The sequence below is a fragment of the Mercurialis annua genome, linkage group LG1-X, assembly GCF_937616625.2.
Source record: "Mercurialis annua linkage group LG1-X, ddMerAnnu1.2, whole genome shotgun sequence".
Taxonomy (NCBI): domain Eukaryota; kingdom Viridiplantae; phylum Streptophyta; class Magnoliopsida; order Malpighiales; family Euphorbiaceae; genus Mercurialis; species Mercurialis annua.
In genome coordinates, this window is record NC_065570.1 from 55,920,879 (window position 1) to 55,940,928 (window position 20,050).

The following is a 20,050-nucleotide window of genomic DNA, read 5'->3' on the forward strand; positions in this document are numbered from 1 at the left end:
CGGTTTTTCAAACATTTCGGTTCGGTTCGGTTTTTGAAAAAAATAATTCGGTTATGTTCGGTTTTTGGACATTTCAAACCGAACCGAACCGAACCGACCGATGCACACCCCTAAACATGACAGTGTTGACCACTTCACTTGGGCTGGTGAGAAGAAAATCTCTGATCAGTGATCAGTCATGCAAAATGGAGTTGGAGCCGGAAATACCGGAATGCCCGGTGTGCTTACAGAATTACGACGGCGAAAACACAATTCCACGTGTACTCACTTGCGGACACACAACCTGCGAGTCATGTCTTCTAAATCTGCCGCAAAAGTACCCGCAAACAATTCGGTGTCCTTCTTGTATTCAGCTCGTCAACTTACCATCTCAAGGCCCATCTTCTCTTCCCAAAAACATTGACCTTCTCAGGTTAACAATCACCGATCATAATCATACTACAAAAAGACCCTTCAAAGAGAGTCCCAACCAAGTTGATTCTGTCTCTCCCTTATGGTCTGATGAGTTCTATATTACATGGAAGAAGTGGGTTCTTCAAAATGATGCTGTTTTGCTTGAGGCAAAAGAAAAAGATTGTGGCTTTTTGAAGGATGGTGATAAAAAGGTGAGACTTTTTAAGGTTGGTGATTGTGTTTTAGATGTTAAAGGAAGTGGGTTTGTTTTTAAAGCGAGTTATGTTGCTAGGATTATGAATTTTTTGTATAGGTTAAGAGATGAGGTGAGAGGGGAATTGAGTTTCATTTTAGGAATTTGGTCAAAGTGCTGTAGGGTTTGTAAAGTTTATGGCTTGTGGGGTGATTTGGGAGAGGGGTTTTTGTATTTAGTTTGTGAGAGATTGAATGAGTTTGTTTGTTTTGAAAATGGGTTAAGTAAGGATGTTTTCTCTAGTTTTGCTCTTATGGGAATGGAAATTTGTGAAGCAATAATGGGTTTGCATTTGGAAGGGTTATTTTTGGGTTGCTTGAGTCTTACATGCTTTGAGTTGGATGCTTTTGGACATGTACATTTGAGTTTGAATGAGATATTATATACTGGAAGAATAGTTTACCAGGATGTTACGGAAGCTTTTTCTGGTGAAAAACTGATTGGTCTTAAAGAGATCGGAAAATTGATGAGTGAATTGTTTAAAAGAGAAGCTTTTGTCTGTCCGGAATTGTTGTTGGAGATATTGAAGAAGGAAAAAATAGAGGTTGATTGTGGTAGTAGCTTTGGATCAGCTGCTGGTAGCTCGGATGTTTGGTCGTTGGCTTGTATCTTTCTTAGGCTGTTAATTGGTAGACAATTTGTTGAAGAGATGGTTAAATATGTGGATCATTCTGTTTCGAAAGTGAGTGAAACTGATAGTTCGGATTATGCAGGGGTTTACAAGGGTTTGATCGAAAAATCAATTTCTCTTTTGAATAGTAAATTAGGCGATGAATTCAAGCCGTTGCAGCATATTCTTTGCAGATGTTTAAATTTTGATTCAGACAGTCGGCCATCTGTGTTTGATCTTTGGAAATGTATTAGGGAGCTAATTATTAAGCCTGAGTTTGATACTCTGCTCAGACTGGATAAGGGTATTAATGTGAAGAAAAAGGGTCATTTTTTGGTTCTTGGTGAATTATCCCTGGAGTCCAAGAAAAGACTGCAAATACATGATAAGGATGAAGTGCTGGGACCAGAAAACAATAGTGGAGAAAATCTAGATCAACTTGAGGGGGTTATGTATAGTAAAGATTTTTTTGAGGGCCTTTTACTTGGAGAAGTCAAAGTGAAAGACTTGCAAGGCCATCTTGATTGTGTTACAGGATTAGCCATTGGAGGTATGAAATTCTCACCAAGTGCTCGTAGATTCTAAAATCATGATTTCTCTATTAGATACTATTATCATATTACATTCACTCATTCATTAGTTTATTTGTTCTTAATTAGCTACCACTTATACTTGGCGACTATTTCTTTTTCAGATGACTATCTACCTTTTTTCCCATCTAATGCTGAAAATGCAGGCTGATTGCTTGTTTTTTGGCCTGAAATATTTCATCCTTTGTTTGCTAGTAGACTTAGTTTGGATGCTGGCTTATCTTCCTACTTTCTTTTTAGATGATGGCTTATCAATCTTTATTAGTTTCTTGTGCTGTATTAGTGTGTCATTTTGAATTTTAAGTTGCCAGTTGGCTTGTCAGCTTTCTCGTATAGTATGTTAGATGGTTACCCTTCTTTATTACTTTTGTTTTGATAATTTGATTAGTTTCAAGTATCGGTGACATATGTTTGCTGGAGGAAACATAAAATGAATAAAATTAGAATATAATTCTTCTTAGCAATTTGATGTACTTTTTCTGAACTTACTATAGTACTACTTGCACAGGGGGATTTCTGTTCAGCTCTTCATTTGATAAATCGGTTCAAGTCTGGTCTTTGCAGGTATTACTAAATAAGCAATGAAGGTAATGATAAAACATTTTATTCCACTTCCTTTTTCTTGAGCTTATCTTCTACAAATTTTTTCTGCAGGATTTCTCTCATGTGCATACATTTAAAGGTCACGAGCATAAAGTCATGGCTGTAATTTATGTTGATGAAAAAGAACCACTATGCATAAGTGCTGACAACGGAGGTGGCATTATTCTCTGGAGCATTACTGTCCCTCTCAGGCAAGAACCATTAAAGAAATGGCACGAGGAAAAAGATTGGCGATATAGTGGTATCCATGCATTGACAACAGCTGGAAATGGGTATTTGTATTCCGGAAGTGGAGATAGGTCAGTTAAAGCATGGTCATTGAAGGTATTGCCTTAAACTTACTCTCTGATTCACTTACTATACTTCATTTTACACATAACACGAGTACAAATTACTTAAATGTATATTGTTTGAAATCTATTAACTTTCTCTAGGATGGAATCCTATCATGCACTATGGATGGTCATAAATCTGTAGTTTCCGCTTTAGCAGCAAGTGATGGGGTTCTGTATAGCGGGAGTTGGGATGGGACTATCCGACTGTGGAGTCTAACTGATCATAGTCCTTTGACAGTGTTAGGTGAAGACATGCCGGGAACTATAGCCTCTGTTTTGTCCCTTGTTGTTCGCCAGAATATGTTTGTTGCAGCATATGAAAATGGACATGTAAAGGTGTTTTTTTTCTCTTAATCTCTTGCATTTCTTTTGTTTCATTGCCATGGAGATGCTAATAATTTACGAAAATGATATGTTGTACCGCTAACATCATTTTAGTAAAAGAACTTAAAAAAATAATTACATTGATATTAAAATTAATGTCAGACTGGATTTTGAATCTCAAATTTATTGCCTTTGGCACTTGTTAGACACAAATATCAGTTTGATCAAAGAAGAAAATTACGCCCTTGTAAAAATCCTTGAATTCCTTGGTGTAATTTAAATGGAGACCTGTTTAGATGTTTTGAGAAAAATGATGTCGGAGAATATGCTACGTGACCTATAAACTGAGAGATTTTTTTTTCCTTTGATTATATCTCATCTTTTTTTAAGCTCAAAAGTCTTTTCATTTCTGCTTCCTTGCCTTGAGAAAAATTTGTCGATGAAGTTATTTCCTGTCTTCAGGTATGGAGAGACGATAACTTAATGAAATCCATGCAACTTCATAATGGTGCCATTTTCGCTACTGCTATGGAGGGGAGATACATGTTTACTGGAGGGTGGGACAAAACTGTCCATGTACAGGTACATTACTTATAGTCATCTCTGCAATTAGGTGTTAGTTCGACAGTGGATTTTCTACTCTTAGCCATCTTAAATCACACAAGCATCTGCAAATTTGTCTCAGATTAACTTAATTTTGGGCGATTAAATATATTTTATGTTGGAACTCTTTTCTCTGAGAGTTTCATCACCATCTTCTTACACCCTGATCAGTGTAGCTTTTATTATAGGAATTATCGAGAGATGAATTTCAAATGGATACCAGACTCATTGGATCTATTCCGGGTGGAGCTGTTGTAACATCTTTGCTATACTGGCAAGGAAAGCTTTTTGTCGGTCATGGTGATAGAACTATCAAGGTGCATATCTTCTACTCTATTGGCATTCTTTGTAGTGAATTATCTGAAGTTGATGGTCATTTTTGCATGAACTAAAACCCCCGATATTAAAGACTTTTTATTTTTATCCGCCTCAGGAAGTTCTTAACTCAATCTTCATATGGGACTGTATTTGGTTGTGGTAAATAGTTACACAGAATTAGAATTTAGAATTAACTACCCGCTATTGATCAGAGATTCATGCGTCACATTATTAGTGGAAAGTTCATAATCCTACATGGTGAACTCACCGAACTGGTTCGCTTAGAAGTTCCTCCCTTACATAACATTTTTATTCAATCCAGTCCATCAGAATTGTTGCTCAAAAAGTTTCGAGTCAAAATGTTTTGTGGTATTTTTTGCATGCTTTGCATCAAGCTTTAGGTTTTCCATGCAAATAACACTAAATTATTGAAACTGATTGTATGAATCCAGGTGTATTATTATGGAAAGTGATCGAGATTCTACCAGGCGACCAATGTTCTTCCCACTCCTTTGTAAGATTATGTTCTTGCTCAACCTTTTATCGTATTTTCAACGAAGGTGCTCTAAGTTTGGAGATATCCCGAAGTTTGCCATTTCAAACAAAACATTATTTCCACTGATGATCAGATTTTCACTTCAATGGATGTGTTTGATAGTATCATGAACCTGCCAGGAGATCTGAAGAGAAGATGGAACATTTATTTGCTTACTCGAATATGGATCCTATAGATTTGTCGAAGTTTCTTTTATGGAGAGCAGTGCATGAAATTGCAGATGTACAGATGCATGAACTTTTTGAATTACATTTGTATAGTGATATATAGTAAATGAATCTTGCACATGCAATTTGCATGAGGCCGTGTCTATTTGGTTCAAATTTAATTAAAGTGTTAATATTTTTCAAATGAACTAAACTAATTTTGATGAATTTTAATTTTTAAAATCAAATTGAATTGAAACATTTGGTTTGGGTTGGTTTTTATTAAAGTTGAACTGAGTTTTTATTCTTAAATTGCTAAAATATTTTTTATGTGTATATATTTTCAAACTAAATTACTTATTATTAGTTCGATTTAGTCTAATTAACGCACTTTTGGTTAGAGTTTGATAGTCGTTCGCTTGCCAAATTATATTTCTTTTTTATTTGTATAATGAGTAAATTACATTAAAAGAAATACTGAACTAAATAAATAGAAGCCTTGTAAAACTAGACTTAGAAGTTTAAGTATACATTTATTCTTAAAAAAACAAGTTTAAGTGCACATGGAGACTCTTCTACTTTATCGGTTTTGTCCGAAAAGCCTATATTTCAAAGTTGTTCACGTTTAGATCCTTATACTTGGCAAATTCTGATAATAACACCCTTATCAAATCCATACAAAGAGTCATAAAGTTGTAAATTTGTATGCATTAACCGAAAATAAAATAATTAGTTTTATGTTTGAACAAATTATTCTAAGACTCCTCACGTTTGCCATTATTTACAGTTTGGTACTTCTTTTTTGAAAATCAAACAATTTAGTATCACAGTTTTAATTTTGTAAACTATAAGGCACTTCTGTTAGTTCCGTTAATAATTTGAAATTTACTTTCAAAAGATTTAATACGTCAGTTTCAATTATATAAACGATTTGGTACCCAATTTTTAATTATGTAAACGATTTGGTACCTCATTTCAAACGATTTGGTATCTCACATTTCCTTCAGTTAACGATTTAGTATCTATATTTAACAGAAGAGCTTTATAGTTTACAAAGTAAAAACTGAGGTACCAAATCGTTTGATTTTCAAATAAAGGGCAAACTGTAAATTATAAAAAATATGAGGGGTCTTAAAATAATTTGCTCTAATAAAACTGAAAAAATTTCATCTTAATGTGAGCGTCTAGTGCACTGAAGAACTCGAAATAAAGAGCACCGATATTTCTTACTTCACGCAGAGCAACTAGAATTTGACTACTTCATGAGCGGCAACAACAACTGAACATAAACTGCTAATAATGGCTATAGCTCCTTCTATTTCAAACACCTCCTTTTTACTCTCGAAACCACCCACCACTCTCTTCTCCGCTGAACCCAATTTTACCCTCCCTTTTCCTATCAACCACCATTCCTCTTCTTTATCTTTCCCTCAACGACGTTGTCGTACCAGAAGCATAGCTGTGAGCGGCCCCCTCAAGGTGCTCTTTTTATGCACACCACCTGTTTGATGATATGCTTCTGTGGAATACTCTGATCATTCGTTCCCTTTCTTTTATCTTTTTAGGTGAATTTTAGCAGTTTGACGAAAAGGGTGAGTGATTTTACGAGCTTGAACTACTGGGTTGTAAAGGATTACTATCGTTTAGTGGAGTCTGTTAATGCTCTCGAGCCGCAAATTCAGAGGCTTTCTGATGATCAGGTTTGTGGTTTGTGTTGAGTTTTTAATGTTAATGATGGCATCCTTGTGTTGTTTTGGATAAGGGGTTGTGTTTGTTTATTTTAGTTGAGTGCTAAAACTGTGGAGTTTAGAAGACGATTGAGACAGGGAGAGACGTTAGCGGATATTCAAGCTGGTTTGAAACTATCAGACTATTTTAATTTGATTTGAATCTTATCAAAGTTGAATTCTAGAAGATATGACCATATGTTTCTTTTTTCCAGAGGCCTTTGCTGTTGTTCGTGAAGCTGCAAGAAGGAAACTCGGAATGCGCCATTTTGATGTGCAGGTTTTTTCTCTCCCGTTCTTTGTCTCCTTCCTTAATTCTCCTTAATTTGCATAAATCAGACTCAGTACATAAGCTTACATGAGCTTTTTTATACCCAGACATCTATAACATGGAATGTTAGTGCAGAGCATGCTAAATGTTTAAAATGATATCAATATGTTGATTTATTTTATAGATTATTGGGGGTGCGGTGCTCCATGATGGATCAATCGCTGAGATGAAAACAGGGGAGGGAAAAACATTGGTTTCGACATTGCCTGCATATCTTAATGCACTGACTGGTGAAGGTGTACATGGTATGTTACCAGATCGCTTTTTTGCTTGTTATATAATGATGCATGCAATTCTCCTTACATTGCGAAAATTCCATAGAACTCAAGCAAAAAAGCTCCATTTACATTTATGAGAGATTGACACAAGTTTAAAGTGATGAGCTTTCTAGAAAATTGTCATTAATCCCATTAGTTGTACACTTGTGTCATGGTACTGTAACAAAGGATATCTAGAGATTTTTTTTCTTTATTTATGCCAAACTCTTATTTTCCGGAAAGTATCAAGTTGATGTTCCTACATACTCTTTATTGTCGGAGTTTAAAATATATTGATAGAAATTTGGCTGTGTGCTAAATGTTGGTTGTCCATTATGTTTAAAACTTTAAAATTTAAATGTCTTTCCTGTGAATTGAACAAACCTATTGGAGTCAATGTTGACAAAATTTGAGGTAGGAGTAAATTTAATTTGTTCTTTTCTTTTCATTTAGATCTGACGGTAATGATTTCTTTGGCAGTGGTAACTGTGAATGATTACCTGGCTCGACGAGATGCTGAGTGGATGGGCCGTGTTCATCGGTTCTTGGGTCTCTCAGTTGGTCTTATTCAGGTGTAAAATCATGGAATATTTTGGTTCAAAAATTTGAAGGAACACATATGATGGACTACAATTTCCTATGACTTATTGTTCTTTTGTTTCATGGATGTACAGAAGGGGATGACTGCTAAAGAGAGAAGATCCAATTACCAATGTGATATAACATACACCAATAATTCAGTATGTCACATTTTCTTTTCCTAGGCCTTGATCCACATCACCAGTATTGTGTTAATTTTGTTGTGCTGATAGTAGTTGCTGTGGTTGCTTGATTTTTTTCTTGACAGTACCTTGCTCTGACTGTTAATTAAGATATTCTGATAAGATTTTATACATATTAATGATAATTTAAATCCGAATGCTTTCAGGAACTCGGTTTTGATTATCTACGAGATAATCTTGCTGGAAACAGTGAGCAACTTGTGATGAGATGGTATATTTCTAGATAGAATAAAAAGTTCATCACTCATTTAAATTGTTTTTTTTTCTTTTTTGGACTTGAAACATTGGTGTGGATAACAGGCCAAAACCATTTCATTTTGCAATAGTTGACGAAGTTGATTCAGTTCTCATAGATGAAGGGAGAAATCCATTGCTGATAAGCGGTGAGGTAATATTGGCTTTCTCTTATGAAATGGTAAAAATAGTTTGTAGATCTCAAAATCACCAATGCAGTGCCAGCTAACAGTTAAGATCAATCTCAGAAAATCTTTATCATTGAAGAAATGACTTTTAAATAAGATATTGCTTCTTCTCTTTCTTTATGGTAGGCTAACAAAGATGCTGCAAGATATCCAGTTGCTGCTAAAGTGGCTGAACTACTTGTTCGTGGGCTTGTGAGTCATGCTTCTTTGCTGACATTTTCCATTGTATCCATTTAATTCACAGTTATTTTAAAGCTAACCATCATTCATATTTAATAATTTACATTAAAATATTCATGTCAACAGCATTACAATGTAGAGCTTAAAGATAATTCAGTGGAGTTGACTGAGGAAGGAATATTACTTGCCGAAATGGCTCTTGAAACAAATGATCTGTGGGATGAGAATGATCCTTGGGCAAAGTAAGTTTTACTTTTCTATTTTAATGACTATCAGGCACTATTATCTTTTTTACGATTGACAAAAAGTGCGAAGGACATATTCAGCTTTTCAGAAAGTTTGTTTGAGCTATTTTCAGCAATTATCTTGTGTATATTACAGTAGTAACGAATGGAAATTGTGCTAGGCATCCAGGTGCCAATTTTTTTTAATAATTAAATTATCAATTATTCTCGTACTTGAGGAATATATGTATCAGGTTAATGCTTGTTTATTTCTAGTTTCAGCTAACTGGCCATTGACGTAGTGCAGATTTGTGCTTAATGCTTTGAAAGCTAAAGAGTTCTATCGCCGAGATGTTCAGTATATTGTTAGAAATGGGAAGGCTCTCATAATAAATGAGGTACATTTACATCATGCAGTATCAATTATTTATCATGAAATGTCTACTATTTATGAACTGGAGAAAGTCACTTAAAAGCATTTAAGGCGCCAGTTCAAGTTGAAGATATATGCGACTTTTTACACAGTTAACAGGAAGAGTTGAAGAAAGAAGACGATGGTCTGATGGAATACACCAGGCTGTAGAGGCTAAAGAAAGTTTGAAGATTCAAGTACAGATAATTAGATTTGATATTGTTTCCTGAATTTATTATGCAACAAATATACCAATCATGATTATGCGTATTCAATTTAAAATTGTTGATTTTTTTCCACCAGGCTGATTCAGTTGTTGTGGCACAAATTACATACCAATCACTGTTTAAGCTTTACCCAAAGCTATCTGGAATGACTGGGACTGCAAAAACTGAGGTAAGGGCAATAACCTGAGTCATACATTCTGTTGACCATTTATCAGGCAATATGATTGGTTATATTATTTGTTATTTATGCTAATGTTCACTTTTCTATTGCAGGAAAAGGAATTTTTGAAAATGTTCCAAATACCAGTTATCGAAGTTCCCACAAATTTACCAAATATCCGTGAAGATTTGCCTATACAAGCTTTTGCGGTAGGGCATCTAATATTCTTCTCTTTCCCTGATAAATCAGTTGATCAAGCCTTTTCTATTGTTTTTTGGAATATGATTAGACTGCTCATGGAAAATGGGAGTATGTCAGGCAAGAAATTGAATACATGTTTAGGCAGGGCCGTCCTGTTTTAGTTGGGACCACCAGGTAAGTCCGGTAATTTATTTTATTTCTTTCTTTCCCATTCGGCTCTGACAGGATTCCAATAGAAGATCCCTACACTTTTTGTTGCTGCCTTAAAATTCTGATTATCAATTTTGACAGTTGCTTGTTATTGTAATATACAACAATTTAAATTGTTGCTCAAAATTGTAGAGTGATGTCATTTTAACCATGCTGCTATGTTTATCCTGTTATTGAGACTTCACCTACAAGTGTAAGCTGTTAGGTTAAGCAGTGGTTTTATATGGTATCAGAACCTCTTTGCTCAACTAGTCTCATTTTTTGCAGAAGTTCAAAAATTTTGCATGAAAAATAGATACAATCCCCAGATGTCAACACTTGTTTCTTTGAAGCAGAAAGTTATTTTGCAAATGATGATTTTTTTTGTTATCTTGCAAGATTGTAGATTTCCTGGTCTTGCATTACATGTTATACATTGACAGGAATTTCTTTTACATACCCTTATTGAAAGAGAAACAGCTGTAGGCAAATTTGAAATACGTACAATTTCATATGCTGGTTGGTGCAGAATAAATCTGTGCTACTATAACATTTTTACAGATCCTCTATGCTATTAGAAGATGATAGATTGAAGCAAATACATGACCATCCTCTATGCTATTAGAACTTCTTTTACAGGTAATAGATTGAAGCACATACATAACCGTCCTTCTTTTCTGTTTGTAGTGTTGAGAATTCAGAATATCTGTCTGACCTGCTTAAGCAATGGAATATCCCTCATAATGTTCTGAATGCACGACCCAAGGTTGACTAGAATGCTACGATTGATGCACAATCTTTTATGATAGGTATCCATATGTTGTTTTCAGTATAATATTTTTACTAGACTTTTCTTTTTGATTATTTCTTTGTCAGTATGCTGCAAGGGAAGCTGAAATTATTGCCCAAGCAGGGAGAAAATATGCCATTACTATCTCGACAAATATGGCTGGCAGAGGCACTGATATCATTCTTGGGGGAAACCCAAAAGTACGCTCTTTTGCTTGTTGATTTAATTTTTTTCTTATGTTCTTTATCTTTTATTTGTCCTAGAAATTGTTTCCGAAACCTTGTGAAATATGGGTGATAAACAGTGTTCCTAGTTTCACCTCTTATTGTCTTACCATTTTTTTAATTGAAGTATTTGTTTGATTCCGTAGAGGAAGTAACTTCTTCTACCTTCTCTGATAACAATATTCAGATGCTTGCCCAAGAAATTGTCGAAGAAAGTGTACTGACTTTTCTAACGCGTGAAGTTCCTGATGTTGAAGTTGATGGCGAGACAAGTTTGCAACAGGTGCATTTTGTGATTACTTTAGGTATTAAACCAGTCAAAACTTTAACAATTTCTTCTGCTGTAGGTGATGTTAAAGAAAAAGATTGGATCAGCAGCATTAGGACTGTTGGAAAAGGCTACACTAATGGGTTTGTGGCTCTAGTGGAAAATTTGTGAATTTGAAAAATTTGGAAAATTTGTGAATTTGTGAGTATGTCACAATACCTTTGTACTGTGACATGTTATAGCGGAGCATCTTTGTCATTTTTTTGATTGTCAATTTCCCAGCTAAATATGTTGGCAAAAGTGAGGGTAAGAAGTGGACATACCAGGAGGCAAAATCGATGATATCAGAATCTGTGGAAATGAGCCAGTCAATGGATGTAAACAAGCTTCAGAATGCTGTTAACGAGGAGTCTGAAATGTATCCACTTGGCCCAACTATAGCTCTTGCTTATTTATCACTAGTGAAGGATTGCGAAGTGCATTGTTTCAATGAAGGGTCTGAAGTGAAGAGGCTTGGGGGGCTACATGTGATCGGTACATCGTTACATGAATCTCGGAGAATAGATAACCAGGTCGGTTACGTCAATCTTAATGCTCTAGGACTAACCTGTTCTTTTTTTGTAACAGATGATTCATCTATTTGTTTTCCACTTTATTCTTCCTAAAGTTTTCCCCTGAAAACAGCTTCGTGGAAGAGCAGGAAGGCAAGGGGATCTTGGATCAACACGATTTATGGTTAGGTAGTCCATTCTATACTTTTCCATTTAATATAGTATATAGCTGAAAACTTTATTACTATGATTTGTTTTCCCCCTTATTATTCTCTTATGTCTTGTTCGCAAATTGATCTTAATTGACAAATGTAATAGCAAACTAGGAACTCTAAGTATTTTGTTGCATAACTGTAGCTCAGGGAACCTTCATATAGATGTAGGTTTCGCAGTGCATGAAAGTTTTATCGGACATGATGACCTCCCTTTTTAGGACCATTGAGACCAAATTAATATTAAAATCTTATCAAAATGTTCAAAACTTCAAAATACAGAAAAGAAAGGAAAAAGAAACCTGCACAGAGACACAAAACCTTATGCAACTTTACTAAAAATAGTTTATCCTCTATGATTTTTATGTTCTTGTGAGTAACCACATCTCAAACCCATCATGGTGCTTTAAATAGGACTGTTCTGATTTGCTATTGTTTCTCACTTCTAGTTTAATTAAAAACCAATCTTGCATTTTATTCATCTAGCAAAGTCGATTTAAAGTCATAGATGGATGTCTTCTTTTTCTAAAATTGTTGGGACAAAGTAGAGGAAGAAAAAAAGATGAATAAGAGGGAGTACATATGCAATCTTGAATAAGAGGGAGTAGAAATGCAAAGTTGGGGCCTCTTTTATCGGTCCAATTGTCCAAACCAATTAAAAGAATTTAAGTGAAGTATGAGTTTCGGAGATTGCCACTTTACCTAGTGGTAATGATAGATACAGAAAAATGAATTGTCCCCCAGTCACGCCTTAAGTACTCTGAAAGCCTACATGTGTGGAATCCTGGGGTTTGGGCAACAATGTTTAGGGTATTGTTTTCATCTTCTTACCCTATTTGGTTAACTATACATCCTCTTAAAGAAAATGCAGCAGGAATTTTTCCTAAAGAAAATTGAATTGCACAATCAGTTGCTTAAGTTTAATTATATCTGTATTTGTGATAGATTGTACTGTTAAATGTTGACTGGTAAAGCACTTCAAATAACTCCTGATGTATATCTTGTGAGACAGTTTGCAGGATGAAATGTTTCAAAAGTTTAATTTTGATACTGAGTGGGCCGTCAAACTCATCTCAAGGATTAATAATGATGAGGATGTACCAATTGAAGGTGGTGCAATTGTAAAACAGGTGATTGTTTTCTCACGAGTCTCCTCATTAATGAACCTTTTTGTAACTTGTTAACAACTTGAACTTGTATTATGTTTTAGCTTTTAGCACTACAAATCAATGCTGAAAAGTACTTCTTTGGCATAAGAAAGAGCCTGGTTGAGTTTGATGAAGTATTAGAGGTATGCATTTGATGACCTATCTAAAACAAATGCTAAAGTACGAGTGATTAAGTCTTCTTATCCACTGAAGTGGTAATGGTTGAATTATCTTAATGTTCCACTAGACTAAACAATCTCATGTAAAATGAAATTGATGGATTTATAGAAGTTCTATATATTAGATTTGTGCTTATTGTTGGACTTTTTTTTTTGTATCAGGTACAAAGGAAACATGTTTACGACATTAGGCAGTTGATTTTAACGGGTGATGATGAAAATTGTTCCCGACACATATCACAGTAATTACCTCTTATCTATATCTGGCTTACTCTCTCAGTAACTTCAGTTCTCTATTTATCCTAGACTGTCTTGTAACTTTGATTGCAATTTACCTGCTCGTTTGTGCTTGCAAAGAATACTCAGCCCCCCTTTTTATTTGTTCATGAAAGTTCATTACTTCCTTAACAAACAGGAAATTGTTTTTTGGATTTGTAAAGATGCATTTTAATTTGATTCTTGGAGTCCAAGGAGATATTTTTGATTTGGGATGTGCGATATCTAGCATCTGACAGGCAGAGCATGCCGATTAATTTTAAAATGGTAATTATCCTAAAACAAAGACAATTTTAATTTTGTTGTCCCCTATTCTGATTACTAGGGCAATAGAAATAATATACGTGGACCAAATTAGTTATCCTCAAAATAACATTTTTAAGGATCAGGAGATAGTATATTTTTAGTTTCATAATTTTTACATGAGAAATAAATCATACAGGAGAAGGGCATGAAAACATCAAAATAATTGTCTTAAGTTACTTTTCTGGTGTCCTTGGTATTTCTTGCTGATCATACAGGAGAAGGGCATGAAAACATCGAAATTGTCTGCTTAAGTTGCTTTTCTGGTGTCCTTGGTATTTCTTGCTGATTTTTTTTGTAAAAGATATTTTGTATATTCCTCATTTTTACAGTTTTGTCATCTACCTCTGAAATTGTTTATAGACATAAGAAATCTATCTCTTAGATACATGCAGGCGGTAGTGGATGAAGTCATCTTTGGCAATGCCGATCCCATAAAGGTACATATTCTAGACGGAGTTGTGTATATACATGAAGGTACACATCTTTGACTTATTGCTTTAATCTCCATTGGTAGCATCCAAGGAGCTGGAGTTTGGATAAGCTTTTGAGGGATTTTATCTTTATTGGGGGAAAGCTTGTGCAGAGTTAGTTTCTTTCAGATCCTTATCCGTTCTTTGATATGATTCTACTTGTTTTATAATTAATTATACTTATCTAATTAGTTGTGTATTGAGCAATTATCTGCTATATTTGGTGGTAATTTTGTCTAAGAGGAATTTCTTCCAGACTCATTTGCAGAGATCACCGAGGAAGCGTTACTGAAATCTCTTCTACAACTTCATGAATCAAGTGCTATAGATATCAATGAGTTTTACCTTCCAAACTTGCCAAAGCCTCCAAATGCTTTTCGAGGAATCCGCAGGAAGTGTTATTCATTAAAGCGCTGGCTTACTATTTGCTCTGATGAATTGACCAAGTCAGTTTAATCCTGATGTTTCAGTAAATTATCTTTTTGCTTCATGCGCCGTATTAGTATTTCAATTAAATGACTCTTTGACTTGCTTGTGTAGTAACGGCGGATACCGGACAGCTGTCAATCTTCTTCGCAAGTACCTTGGAGATTTTCTTATTGCTTCATATTGGAATGCTGTACAAGAATCTGGTTATGATGATGCGTATATCAAGGAAATTGAGGTGAGCTTCTTTTTCAAGATGCTTCTTTCATTTGGGCTTGAAAGCCAGTTTCCTGGAGACAGTTTGATGCATGATACTGCTTCAAAACACGCCTCTTAAAGAAAAATCTTCTAATTTTCTCTGAATTTTGACAAGTCTTTTCCGGATAAAGTTTGCAATAGTAAGTCTTAAAAAATATTATGCTGACCAGTTACTTGCCAGAAAAGTCCTACTAGTGTTCAATAAGAAAATTGGAATAACTGGATTGGTCAGAATTTTTATACTTGGCTTTTACTATCTTCATCACTCAGCTTGTGAGAAATGAATTTTACTTGAAATAAAAGATTGAAGTTTATTTTTCAGAGAATTGCATCTCTAATCCATTTTTTTGATCTTTTTAAATGCAGAGGGCAGTGCTTCTGAACACCCTTGACTGTTTCTGGAGAGATCATCTTATAAACATGAACAGGCTCAATTCAGCGGTATGGTATTACGACTCGTCGCTCTCCTTATCCTTCTTCCAACAGGCATAAACTTAAACATGTCGAGTCCCTGCAGGTAAATGTAAGAAGTTTTGGGCACAGGAATCCTCTTGAAGAATACAAAATTGACGGGTGTCGATTTTTCATTTCGATGTTGAGTGCAACTCGAAGACTAACTGTTGAAACCCTACTGCAGTACTGGTCATCTCCTATGGAGTCCCAAGAAATCTTTGAAAGATAAATGCTGATCAGTCATCATGCGCAAGGTGCACATCATTCTTCTTCTTGATATGGCAGTGTGATTATTCAGAACATAACTTAGAATTGAGTTAACAAAATAATAAAATGCTATTATTTAGAAAGAAAATCAATAAACTTTAAAATATGGATCTTCTTACAAATTTAAAACCATATATATTTTTGAGTTTGAAATATGGATTGAAGTTTATTTGGTAACTTCATTTATATATATTAGGTGGGATTATAAAATATTCAGGGCTTTAAGACTCCATTATGTATTTATAAGATTTGGTCTAGTGATAGAGACTTTAAGTTCAAATCTTACGGTTTAAATCTCTTTCTATAATAATAATAATAATAATAATAATAATAATAATAATAATAATAAAAAAAAAAAAAAAAAACTACTAAATGCAAATGAAATACTAAAAACAAAGAGGTGACACAAACCATAGCATGAAGAGAAAATATGAAAAGGATTATTAATTTGTTATCATACTAAATTGAAGTAGCCCATGAATTCTTGCTTTTCAATTTGTCAATGACAAATGAAATCTGATGATTAATAGACTGTAGAAAAACATTATGACTAATTATTGAAGAAAAATGAAAGAAAATAACCCAACAATTGTTGACTTTTTATGGAATGCATAAAATCCATTATTATGCTTTCCTTCATCAATAATTGTTGACTATTGTTATCTTAATATTGAAGCAGGCAGAGAATTAATTTATGGTTTTTAAGAGAAGAAAATAAAATTTTTATGGTTTGCAAAAGAAGGTTCTAGCTAGCTAAAGTTAATTGATTATTAAGTTTTTTTAGGCTAGTGACTTGGTTAATTCAAATCTTTTCGTTATTTTTAAGGGTTAATGTCATAAAATTTCACCAACTTTACACGTTTTCTCATTTTAATCACGTAATTTAAATTTTCTCATTTTTATGCACGAACTACCACTTTTTCTCAAATTCATGCATGGTGATGAGGTGTTACGGTTCCATTGGTGTAATTTGCAAAGGTGGAGGTCATTTTACACCAATAAATGAGTGCCACCTCAGCACCGTGCATGAATTTGAGAAAAAGTGGTAGTTTGTGCACGAAAATGAAAGAATTTAAACTACGTGATTAAAATGAGAAAATGTGTAAAGTTCGTGATTTTTTTGACATTAACCCTATTTTTAATTACATTTTTTTTTCTAGTTTTATACTTTTGAAAAAGGTTATCAATTATATCTCAATTTAAGTTGGGCGTATGACAACCCTAATGTGGAGGGTCACGTAAGTGGTAAGTGGAAATGTTGTTAGATAAAAATGTTGGCATGAAAAATTCAAAATTTGATTTTATCTAAAACTAAAAAAATTAAAAATTAATTTTTAAAAAACTAAATTAGATATCTTATATATGTGTCATCTAATATGTATAAGAAGAATTCTACCATTACTTTATTTTTTTTATAAAATATCTATTTTACATTATTCATCTAATGGTGATAAATATAAATTAATATTTAATTTATAGAAACTATGGAAAGAACCTATCAAATCGTTTTGATTGATTATTTGTTAAATTGTTAAAAAAAACTGATCTATATATCCATGCATAATATTAAATATTTATATGAAGGTTCATATTTATAGAAAAAAATCAATTTTTTATTAGTGACTATTATTTAATAAAAATTATTAATATTTCAATTTTATCTAATATTTGGAGATGAAAAATTAGGAATCCAATATAACAACTTAATTAAAAATAATATATTAAGATTTATTAAATAATTAATAAAATTAAAGTATAATACTAATATTAAAAATAGTTTATATATAAAAATTAATTAAATAAAAGTTAAACTTGGGATAAATGTAAAATCAATTTGTAGTTAAACTTGAAAGTTATTATGAAGGTTTGGATTTTTTTATGTCGGCCAAATTTTCTACATCACCGTTTCACGTTAGATTTACTTGGCGGTTATTTAACAGTACACATAAGGGTTGACACAATTCCAATTTAAATTGGAACAACAATAAATAAAAACCTTCTAAAATTGAAATGAGATTATATAAATTAAATAATTTGGTTGTAATTAAAAAATAATGAAAATGCTTGGATTTAATTAATCACTTGGCCTTTGTTTTACATGGGATATTATTTGGAGAAAAATTGAATTCCATTTAATTCATTAATCACTTCATTATTATTTTTGTTACCACACTTTCTTTTTGGTATATTGCTAGGGAACATGCTTAATAAAAATTACATAAATACTAAATCATACTTGAGAATATAATTACACAAAGTATATATGTCTCAACTTTAAGAATCTTTTTGATTAAAATACATAATTTTACCTGATATTTAAAATTTTAAGAGTATTTTACAATCTTCTTTTGTTTTGGGTTTATAGTCTACTATTAATAAACATTTCATCTTCAAATTTAAACTCTTTCTAGAAAATTTCTAATTAATACGGTTAGATTAGTCTTTTATGCTTAGACTGTAATAATCATTCCCATAATATAAAAGTTTTCTAGAATGTCAACACAGTTCAAGCAAGTCACTCAAGCTAATCACTTGAGCTAATACAGATGGAGCCAGTCATTTGAGCTAGTGTGCAGTTGAAGCCAGTCACTCGAACTACACTGCGTGGTACTACAATATTAAAGCTAGTCACTCAAACATACGTTATTATCAGCCATCCACATTTTTTAGAGTCTGCATCAGTAATTTATACACATTGTGTGTATTGAGAGTTGACATCCGTTAGAAAAATTGTCACGAATTTGGTAGTACAAATAGTTGGCGGTTACCATTTGTATTATGTAATCTAAAAGATTCAATCAACAACAAAAAATTTATCTCTTTTAAATTTGACGTGGTACGAGAGCAGTGCTGTCCAAAATTTTAATTTTTTGGTTATGTCCTAGATGTCCAATTCTAGCGGCCTAGTCCGGTGTTGTCTCTGTGTAATTGGATTTCAATTTTTGATTGTCTGTCATGGATGTCCAATTCCTATAGTGTGGTTTGGTGTTGCCACCGCATAATCAAATTTCAGTTTCAAATTTTTTTTCAACCAATTTTCAAGGCATTTGGCGACCTTTCTATCAAATCTTCTATTTCGAAATAAATCAATGATCTTTTGATTCACTAGTTAGATTTCAAATTTTGTTGAGTGTTCTCTATTATTTTTGATAATATTGAAGTTTATGTCAATCTATTATGACATAGCGCACGATCACATTAGAAGAAAATCTTTTAAATTCTTACTTTATTCCTTGTCAAAAAAAAAAATTAAACTTCTGATTTTAGTAATTTCAATTTTGTTTCTCCTATTAGTGATATCGTCATTAGCAACATTGTATGCTAATTATTTTAGTGGTCGAACACATTGCAAGACATTCGGTTAAGAGTATTGCTCTTTTTCTCTGAGAAATTAAACGTTCCCCCCCCCCCCCCACCCCACCCCACCCCACCCCACCCCACCCACCCACCAACACCAACATATTTTCCCTTAGTTATTCCTTCAAACTTCATGGCAGCTAAATTTGAGGCCTGGGGAATCAATGACGAGCTTCTATTTTATTTATCTAGATTTAAGAGAGATTTTTAAAAGGAGATATTTATTAAATTTTTTGTGGGTTATTAGTTCATTGATGTTGGATTAGACTGTGGTTCTTGTTATTACATACTTTCTAAAATTTCTCTTGATATGAGACATTTATGATAGTGGTGGAACAGTTTATGAAATGGAACGAATTACCGAACACCGTTTCTGGCTGAGTCGCGAATTAGATCGCTTTTTTTAAGACGTTTCGCGGCTCTCCCTCTGATGGTGCAAGCAATTGTACGTACCACGTCTTCCCCAGGATAAAACAACCACACCTGCGATGAACACTGCACTGTATTCAGCGGTCAATCACACTCTTTCTATTTTTATTGCTCAAAAACTGTTTTTCATTTTGTTTAGATAAAAGGTTGAATTTTTTTGTTTTTGTTTTTCAAGTGAGGAAGACATAGTGTATATATCAGTTTTGAAAAAAACAAAACGATAATAATAAGTAAAGGAAATAAATTAAAACGTTTTCTAAAATTAAATCACAGAGTCAAAACGTAGGAGAAAATCAAAGAATTGTTTTTTATTCAAAAAAATAAAACGTTACATCGGGTAGGATGTAACTCCTAAGCCGTTCATAAAACTGGATATTCCTTGAGACCCAAATTCAAGTGTGAGAGATCACCATTATAAGCTCAAGTAAGTGACCTCTTCTAAATAATATAGGATTTCCACAAAAACTCTCTATATTCTCACTTTACACTTTTCTTTTTTAAATTCAATTTTGCACCAATAGATAGAAATTCAGTGAATTAATTCATGAATGAGAATCAAAGGATTAATGTGCGCATTTAGATATTATAGAAAG

General features: G+C 33.4%; 1 protein-coding gene across 3 annotated transcripts; it reads left to right on the plus strand.

Moving 5' to 3' along the window:
• Positions 1-118: 118 nt before the first annotated feature.
• Positions 119-18,498, plus strand: LOC126664434 (protein translocase subunit SECA2, chloroplastic). 3 transcript variants are annotated; one of them, XM_050356824.1, is made up of 37 exons: positions 119-1,806; positions 2,355-2,410; positions 2,501-2,773; positions 2,884-3,120; positions 3,571-3,690; positions 3,900-4,028; positions 6,297-6,431; positions 6,516-6,585; positions 6,674-6,738; positions 6,914-7,034; positions 7,527-7,618; positions 7,721-7,786; positions 7,975-8,039; positions 8,129-8,216; positions 8,377-8,442; positions 8,557-8,672; positions 8,962-9,052; positions 9,180-9,263; positions 9,370-9,462; positions 9,567-9,662; positions 9,743-9,828; positions 10,531-10,609; positions 10,720-10,833; positions 11,045-11,140; positions 11,205-11,268; positions 11,408-11,697; positions 11,810-11,865; positions 12,901-13,018; positions 13,099-13,179; positions 13,378-13,457; positions 14,180-14,234; positions 14,312-14,381; positions 14,524-14,713; positions 14,808-14,931; positions 15,318-15,392; positions 15,469-15,658; positions 18,218-18,498. In XM_050356824.1, exons 1-36 carry the CDS (start codon positions 186-188, stop codon positions 15,631-15,633), a joined length of 5,427 nt encoding a protein of 1,808 aa, XP_050212781.1. In that variant the 5' UTR covers positions 119-185; the 3' UTR covers positions 15,634-15,658; positions 18,218-18,498. The 3 variants fall into 3 exon arrangements, with proteins under 3 accessions (XP_050212781.1, XP_050212780.1, XP_050212779.1); XM_050356823.1 differs by lacking the exons at positions 6,297-6,431; positions 6,516-6,585; positions 6,674-6,738; ... (26 more) ...; positions 15,469-15,658; positions 18,218-18,498 and adding exons at positions 4,482-4,543; positions 4,659-4,895; XM_050356822.1 differs by lacking the exons at positions 6,297-6,431; positions 6,516-6,585; positions 6,674-6,738; ... (26 more) ...; positions 15,469-15,658; positions 18,218-18,498 and adding an exon at positions 4,482-4,895.
• The last annotated feature ends 1,552 nt before the right edge of the window (positions 18,499-20,050 follow it).

What these genes read in the sequence shown, in the direction of transcription:
- LOC126664434 (XM_050356824.1), top strand. Translation starts at nt 186, where the DNA reads ATGGAGTTGGAGCCGGAAATACCGGAATGCCCGGTGTGCTTACAGAAT. An exon ending in TCTCAGTTGGTCTTATTCAG is followed by an intron (nt 7,619 to 7,720) that starts GTGTAAAATCAT and finishes ATGGATGTACAG; the next exon opens with AAGGGGATGACTGCTAAAGA. An exon ending in GCGAGACAAGTTTGCAACAG is followed by an intron (nt 11,141 to 11,204) that starts GTGCATTTTGTG and finishes CTTCTGCTGTAG; the next exon opens with GTGATGTTAAAGAAAAAGAT.